We start from the raw sequence: 9,099 nt of genomic DNA, 5'->3' as shown, positions 1-9,099 counted from the left end.
GGCAACGTAGCCTAGTGGTTAGAGCGTTGGATTAGTAACCGGAAGGTTGTGAGTTCAAACCCCCGAGCTGACAAGGTACAAATCTGCCTGAACAGGCAGTTAACCCACTGCTCCCAGGCCGTCATTGAAAATAAGAATGTGTTCTTAACTGACTTGCCTGGTTAGATAAAGTTAAAATAAAATAAAAAAAAATTAACTGACCCCTGTTATACAGACTGACCCCTGTTATATCCCCAGTAGTGTTTCATTAATATAGACCGACCCCATTAATACAGACTGACCCCTGTTATATCCACCAAAACGGGGTTGAAAAAGGACCTTTTAATGCCCCACTACTGCAGAAAGCTTCGCAGAATAAACACAGTTCTATTCCTAGTATATATATATATATATATATTGTTATCATAGATGTTTTATTTGATTTAGCCAGGAAGTCCCAGTGAGGTCAGAAGACCTCTTTTACAAGGAAGACCTGGCGTTTAGGAGGCTCGCTGCTACAGCCTGAGGACAGAATAACTCTCGCTGTAGTGTTAAACGGAATAACCCCTCGTTCAGTTCCTAGGAGCCTGTCTTTGAAACCCCTGACGATGCAAACAGAACAACCACAGATATATTCCTTTTAGCGTATAATGTACAGCCCCACCAATACAGATGGAGGGCTGATAAACCAGCTATATTTCATATACAGCCTCACCAATACATCTGGGTGGGATAGTCTGCCAGTAGTATAGTATAGTATAGTATAGTATAGTATAGTATAGTATATTATAGTATAGCATATTATATTATAGTATGTTATATTATACTAGAGTATGCTATAATACAGTATATTGAAGTATAGTACAGTATAGTACGGTATAGTATATATAATTACAGGATAGTACAGTACAGTAGAGTACAGCACAGTACAGTATAGTATAGTATAGTATAGTATAGATCAGTATAGTATAGATCAGTACAGTAGTAAAGCCTCGCCAATGCAGCTGGGAGGGCTGGGCTGCCAGTAGTATAGTATAGTATAGTATAGTATAGTATAGTATAGTATAGTATAGTATAGTATAGTATAGTATAGTATAGTATAGTATAGTATAGTATAGTATAGTATAGTATAGATCAGTATAGTAGTATATCCTCACCAATGCAGCTGGGAGGGCTGGGCTGCCAGTAGTATCTGTTGTCCACTTGGATGCAGGTGATCTTGCTCTCTCCCTGCAGCTCATATCCTGGATCACAGGAGAAGGTCACCGTGTCATCTGGTTCTCTCCCATCTCCGTGACGACTGCCGTTCATAGGCAGGCCTGGATCTCTGCAGGCTGTCGCCACTGAACCTGGAGACACACGGCAGACATGACGTTACGCAACAGCTGAAGGACACACAGCAGACATATGAGACCTGTTAGCTTCCCAGTTCAAATGAGACCCGTTAGCTTCCCGGTTCATATGAGACCCGTGAGCTTCCCAGTTCATATGAGACCCGTTATGAGACCCGTGAGCTTCCCAGTTCATATGAGACCCATTAGCTTCCCAGTTCATATGAGACCCGTTAGCTTCCCAGTTCATATGAGACCCTTTAGCTTCCCAGTTCATATGACACTTGTTAGCTTCCCAGTTCATATGACACTTGTTAGCTTCCCAGTTCATATGAGACCCGTTAGCTTCCCAGTTCATATGAGACCAGTTAGCTTCCCAGTTCATATGAGACCCTTTAGCTTCCCAGTTCATATGAGACCCTTTAGCTTCCCAGTTCATATGAGACCCGTTAGCTTCCCAGTTCATATGAGACCAGTTAGCTTCCCAGTTCATATGAGACCAGTTAGCTTCCCAGTTCATATGAGACCCGTTAGCTAACACAGTTCATATGAGACCCGTTAGCTAACACAGTTCATATGAGACCCAATATCTTCCCAGTTCATATGAGACCAAATAGTACAGAGTTGAAAGTAAACAGAATCAATAAATGCTCTTCTTTCTTGTCACTCTAGAAACTGAAAGTTATTCTTCTGGAAACACTCACTTGAGAAGTCGATGGCGAAGCCAGACTTGGTGATGTAGAAGTCAGTCTGGAACTGAATGGTGACGACGTTGAGGGTGCTGTGTATCCCCTCGGGGAGCAGGGAGCCAGACACCTCCCTCAGAGACATCTCATTTTCTGCTGGTCCGTCCCAAACCTCCAGGATGTCGTGAGATGCCTCTGTGTCGAACGCCAGGAACTGGAGGCTTAGGGAGGATGGGATTTAATAAATCGGATTAAAAAAAACAAACCAGATTTTGGCCAAGACAACACCAATTTCAAATCATAAAATATTCATATTCTATCTGTATTCGCTTGAGGTTGTATGCATTTTCTGTTTACTCTTATCACCAAGTGTCTGGCAGGACAAACCATCTGAAAACTATTCACACCTTCCCTTCGACTGGTGCCAGGAACTGGAGGGCTAGTTGGGAAGGATCTGATTAGACGAACCAACTCCACAGTCAGGCAGCGACCGAAATGATTAGAGAAACTACAGTACCTCTACAGGCAGTCACCAACTGTGCATTCTGAATCTTTAATTACTTGGTTCTGAGTAAAGCATTAACAATAAGGCTATGTTTTGTAACACATTGATATGTGAGATACCGGAGAAGGATGCCCCATTTTTTTCTTCATTTTAATTTTATGGTAAAAAAAAAGGTAGATGAGTACCAGTGTTTTCGTTATGCAAAATGTGCCGCCGGACAAGATGACTAGGAATAGTTTAATTTAACGCCCATTTTTAGTAAATGATCTGACCCATAACCATTCGGTTTGCGTAACCCATTAGGGTGTCCACCGCACGGTGCTCAGAATGACAGAAATCATATTTAGATTATGGTAATTCATCTTCATAGAACGTGTTACTTCCTGTCATGAAAGCTGCCCAATAAAACATCACTTTCAAACATTTTCCCAAAATGCAATTCGTGGGGAAAACACCATATCCTGATGCGAACGGTTTCAAATGTGACAGAGATCTCAGTTAGAAAGTTAGAAAGAGGCGGGGAACCTAAAGATGCATTAACTAAGACGGGTTGCTAATATGACTGAAGAATTTTGTGCCTTTGACTTTCTGGACAATTGAAGAAAAAAAACGTTTATATAAAAACCAATAGAACACGAAAGAAATGTTGGTTTCAACGGCAAATGAGGAAGTTTTTATAAAATAACTGTCTGAGTGTTTCTACGGTGGGATATTACCAGGAGCAACGAGCTGAGGAGCTGCAGGACCTGGAGAAGTCTTTATAAAATAACTGTCCGAGTGTTTCTACGGTGGGATATTACCAGGAGCAACGAGCTGAGGAGCTGCAGGACCTGGAGAAGTCTTTATAAAATAACTGTCTGAGTGTTTCTACGGTGGGATATTACCAGGAGCAACGAGCTGAGGAGCTGCAGGACCTGGAGAAGTGTTTATGAAAGAACTGTCTGAGTGTTTCTACGCTGGGATATTACCAGGAGCAACGAGCTGAGGAGCTGCAGGACCTGGAGAAGTCTTTATAAAATAACTGAGTGTTTCTACGGTGGGATATTACTAGGAGCAACGAGCTGAGGAGCTGCAGGACCTGGAGAAGTCTATAAAATAACTGAGTGTTTCTACGGTGGGATATTACCAGGAGCAACGAGCTGAGGAGCTGCAGGACCTGGAGAAGTCTTTATAAAATAACTGAGTGTTTCTACGGTGGGATATTACCAGGAGCAACGAGCTGAGGAGCTTCAGGACCTGGAGAAGTCTTTATAAAATAACTGTCTGAGTGTTTCTACGGTGGGATATTACCAGGAGCAACGAGCTGAGGAGCTGCAGGACCTGGAGAAGTCTTTATAAAATAACTGTCTGAGTGTTTCTACGGTGGGATACTACCAGGAGCAACGAGCTGAGGAGCTGCAGGACCTGGAGAAGTATTTATAAAATAACTGTCTGAGTGTTTCTACGGTGGGATATTACCAGGAGCAACGAGCTGAGGAGCTGCAGGACCTGGAGAAGTCTTTATAAAATAACTGTCTGAGTGTTTCTACGGTGGGATATTACCAGGAGCAACGAGCTGAGGAGCTGCAGGACCTGGAGAAGTCTTTATAAAATAACTGTCTGAGTGTTTCTACGGTGGGATATTACCAGGAGCAACGAGCTGAGGAGCTGCAGGACCTGGAGAAGTCTTTATAAAATAACTGTCTGAGTGTTTCTACGGTGGGATATTACCAGGAGCAACTAGCTGAGGAGCTGCAGGACCTGGAGAAGTCTTTATAAAATAACTGTCTGAGTGTTTCTACGGTGGGATATTACCAGGAGCAACGAGCTGAGGAGCTGCAGGACCTGGAGAAGTCTTTATAAAATAACTGTCTGAGTGTTTCTACGGTGGGATATTACCAGGAGCAACGAGCTGAGGAGCTGCAGGACCTGGAGAAGTCTTTACAAAATAACTGAGTGTTTCTACGGTGGGATATTACCAGGAGCAACGAGCTGAGGAGCTGCAGGACCTGGAGAAGTCTTTATAAAATAACTGTCTGAGTGTTTCTACGGTGGGATATTACCAGGAGCAACGAGCGAGCTGAGGAGCTGCAGGACCTGGAGAAGTCTTTATAAAATAACTGTCTGAGTGTTTCTACGGTGGGATATTACCAGGAGCAACTAGCTGAGGAGCTGCAGGACCTGGAGAAGTCTTTATAAAATAACTGTCTGAGTGTTTCTACGGTGGGATATTACCAGGAGCAACGAGCTGAGGAGCTGCAGGACCTGGAGAAGTCTTTATAAAATAACTGTCTGAGTGTTTCTACGGTGGGATATTACCAGGAGCAACGAGCTGAGGAGCTGCAGGACCTGGAGAAGTCTTTATAAAATAACTGAGTGTTTCTACGGTGGGATATTACCAGGAGCAACGAGCTGAGGAGCTGCAGGACCTGGAGAAGTCTTTATATAATAACTGAGTGTTTATACGGTGGGATATTACCAGGAGCAATGAGCTGAGGAGCTGCAGGACCTGGAGAAGTCTTTATAAAATAACTGAGTGTTTATACGGTGGGATATTACCAGGAGCAATGAGCTGAGGAGCTGCAGGACCTGGAGAAGTCTTGATGCCTACATACCTCCAAAGCCAATTACCAGCTAAGGGAACTCTGATGCATACAGTACATACCGCCAAAAGCCAATTACCAAACTGTGCATTATGAATCATAATTTAATGATAAAAGTAAGTAAATATTTGACAAGATGTTAACCAAGATGTGAACCAAGATGTGAACCAAGATGTTAACCAAGATGTTAACCAAGATGTTAACCAAGATGTTTACCAAGATGTTAACCAAAATGTTAACCAAGATGTGAACCAAGATGTTAACCAAGATGTTAACCAAGATGTTTACCAAGATGTTAACCAAAATGTTAACCAAGATGTTAACCAAGATGTTAACCAAGATGTGAACCAAGATGTGAACCAATATGTGAACCAAGATGTTAACCAAGATGTTAACCAAGATGTTAACCAAGATGTTTACCAAGATGTTAACCAAGATGTGAACCAAGATGTTAACCAAGATGTTAACCAATATGTTAACCAAGATGTTAACCAAGATGTTAACCAAGATGTTAACCAAGATGTTATCTGAAACAACAGCAGGACTGTTTTGTAATACATTAATATATAAATGGTTCTGTATGGTACCAGACAAGGGTACCCCATTTTGCCTATTCATTTTGTGGTAAAAAAAGTTAATATCCGATTCCAATTCTATATTTGAAGTAGCTACCTGACGATGTTGCCAGAGTTGACAGTGATGGTCCAGGTACAGCGCAGGTTGTTGTCGTAAGGAAAGGGATATCCAGGAGACAGGATGCGGCCTGTAGACTCACCTTTGAACCTACCGCCACACTCCGCTGGAGGCACACACACACAGAAACACACACACACAGAAACACACACACACACAGAAACACACACACACACACAGAAACACACACACACAGAAACACACACACACAAAACACACACACACACACACACACAGAAACACACACACACAGAAACACACACACAGAAACACACACACACAGAAACACACACACAGAAACACACACACACACAGAAACACACACACACAGAAACACACACACACAGAAACACACACACCAAAAACAGGTCACTAACAGGTCACCCGACCTTGTCAACATCCAACATCTAAACAACAGAACAGTTCCCTGAGGGAAAATGGTATTAAAGAAGTAACTGCAAACACAACTGGCAGACTTGTCAAATCAGACTATTCCCAGTTATTCAACATGAAGAATAACAACAAACACAACTGGCAGACTTGTCAAATCAGACTATTCCCAGTTATTCAACATGAAGAATAACAACAAACACAACTGGCAGACTTGTCAAATCAGACTATTCCCAGTTATTCAACATGAAGAATAACAACAAACACAACTGGCAGACTTGTCAAATCAGACTATTCCCAGTTATTCAACATGAAGAATAACAACAAACACAACTGGCAGACTTGTCAAATCAGACTATTCCCAGTTATTCAACATGAAGAATAACAACAAACACAACTGGCAGACTTGTCAAATCAGACTATTCCCAGTTATTCAACATGAAGAATAACAACAAACACAACTGGCAGACTTGTCAAATCAGACTATTCCCAGTTATTCAACATGAAGAATAACAACAAACACAACTGGCAGACTTGTCAAATCAGACTATTCCCAGTTATTCAACATGAAGAATAACAACAAACACAACTGGCAGACTTGTCAAATCAGACTATTCCCAGTTATTCAACATGAAGAATAACAACAAACACAACTGGCAGACTTGTCAAATCAGACTATTCCCAGTTATTCAACATGAAGAATAACAACAAACACAACTGGCAGACTTGTCAAATCAGACTATTCCCAGTTATTCAACATGAAGAATAACAACAAACACAACTGGCAGACTTGTCAAATCAGACTATTCCCAGTTATTCAACATGAAGAATAACAACAAACACAACTGGCAGACTTGTCAAATCAGACTATTCCCAGTTATTCAACATGAAGAATAACAACAAACACAACTGGCAGACTTGTCAAATCAGACTATTCCCAGTTATTCAACATGAAGAATAACAACAAACACAACTGGCAGACTTGTCAAATCAGACTATTCCCAGTTATTCAACATGAAGAATAACAACAAACACAACTGGCAGACTTGTCAAATCAGACTATTCCCAGTTATTCAACATGAAGAATAACAACAAACACAACTGGCAGACTTGTCAAATCAGACTATTCCCAGTTATTCAACATGAAGAATAACAACAAACACAACTGGCAGACTTGTCAAATCAGACTATTCCCAGTTATTCAACATGAAGAATAACAACAAACACAATAGAGATCTGAATACAAATGACTAGCGGTTAGTACATCCTAGAGTAAAGCCCCGTTCTCCTTGGGCCTGGTAATGGAATGGAGTAAAGCCCCGTTCTCCTTGGGCCTGGTAATGGAATGGAGTAAAGCCCCGTTCTCCTTGGGCCTGGTAATGGAATGGAGTAAAGCCCCGTTCTCCTTGTACCTGGTAATGGAATGGAGTAAAGCCCCGTTCTCCTTGGGCCTGGTAATGGAATGGAGTAAAGCCCCATTCTCCTTGGGCCTGGTAATGGAAGAGAGTAAAGCCCCGTTCTCCTTGGGCCTGGTAATGGAATGGAGTAAAGCCCCGTTCTCCTTGGGCCTGGTAATGGAATGGAGTAAAGCCCCTTTCTCCTTGGGCCTGGTAATGGAATGGAGTAAAGCCCTGTTCTCCTTGGGCCTGGTAATGGAATGGAGTAAAGCCCCGTTCTCCTTGGGCCTGGTAATGGAATGGAGTAAAGCCCCTTTCTCCTTGGGCCTGGTAATGGAATGGAGTAAAGCCCCGTTCTCCTTGGGCCTGGTAATGGAATGGAGTAAAGCCCCGTGCTCCTTGGGCCTGGTAATGGAATGGAGTAAAGCCACGTTCTCCTTGGGCCTGGTAATGGAATGGAGTAAAGCCCCGTTCTCCTTGGGCCTGGTAATGGAATGGAGTAAAGCCCCGTTCTCCTTGGGCCTGGTAATGGAATGGAGTAAAGCCCCTTTCTCCTTGGGCCTGGTAATGGAATGGAGTAAAGCCCCTTTCTCCTTGGGCCTGGTAATGGAATGGAGTAAAGCCCCTTTCTCCTTGGGCCTGGTAATGGAATGGAGTAAAGCCCCTTCTCCTTGGGCCTGGTAATGGAATGGAGTAAAGCCCCGTTCTCCTTGGGCCTGGTAATGGAATGGAGTAAAGCCCCGTTCTCCTTGGGCCTGGTAATGGAATGGAGTAAAGCCCCGTTCTCCTTGGGCCTGGTAATGGAATGGAGTAAAGCCCCGTTCTCCTTGGGCCTGGTAATGGAATGGAGTAAAGCCCCGTTCTCCTTGGGCCTGGTAATGGAATGGAGTAAAGCCCCGTTCTCCTTGGGCCTGGTAATGGAATGGAGTAAAGCCCCTTTCTCCTTGGGCCTGGTAATGGAATGGAGTAAAGCCCCGTTCTCCTTGGGCCTGGTAATGGAATGGAGTAAAGCCCCATTCTCCTTGGGCCTGGTAATGGAATGGAGTAAAACCCCTTTCTCCTTGGGCCTGGTAATGGAATGGAGTAAAGCCCCGTTCTCCTTGGGCCTGGTAATGGAATGGAGTAAAGCCCCTTTCTCCTTGGACCTGGTAATGGAATGGAGTAAAGCCCCGTTCTCCTTGGGCCTGGTAATGGAATGGAGTAAAGCCCCGTTCTCCTTGGGCCTGGTAATGGAATGGAGTAAAGCCCCGTTCTCCTTGGGCCTGGTAATGGAATGGAGTAAAGCCCCGTTCTCCTTGGGCCTGGTAATGGAATGGAGTAAAGCCCCGTTCTCCTTGGGCCTGGTAATGGAATGGAGTAAAGCCCCGTTCTCCTTGGGCCTGGTAATGGAATGGAGTAAAGTCCCTTTCTCCTTGGGCCTGGTAATGGAATGGAGTAAAGCCCCGTTCTCCTTGGGCCTGGTAATGGAATGGAGTAAAGCCCTGTTCTCCTTGGGCCTGGTAATGGAATGGAGTAAAGCCCCTTTCTCCTTGGGCC

General features: G+C 43.5%; 1 protein-coding gene across 1 annotated transcript; it reads right to left on the bottom strand.

Moving 5' to 3' along the window:
* Window positions 1–558: 558 nt before the first annotated feature.
* On the bottom strand, window positions 559–5,882 carry LOC124028864 (CUB and sushi domain-containing protein 3-like; the record flags this gene model as incomplete). The annotated part of the gene is made up of 4 exons (XM_046340778.1): window positions 559–581; window positions 1,137–1,328; window positions 2,015–2,217; window positions 5,756–5,882. Coding segments are annotated over 4 exons (545 nt in total), but the record flags the coding sequence as incomplete, so codon positions are not given.
* Between the last annotated feature and the right edge of the window lie 3,217 nt (window positions 5,883–9,099).

This window comes from Oncorhynchus gorbuscha, unplaced genomic scaffold, assembly GCF_021184085.1.
Source record: "Oncorhynchus gorbuscha isolate QuinsamMale2020 ecotype Even-year unplaced genomic scaffold, OgorEven_v1.0 Un_scaffold_4923, whole genome shotgun sequence".
NCBI lineage: Eukaryota > Metazoa > Chordata > Actinopteri > Salmoniformes > Salmonidae > Oncorhynchus > Oncorhynchus gorbuscha.
This window is presented reverse-complemented; position numbering and strand designations above follow the sequence as displayed.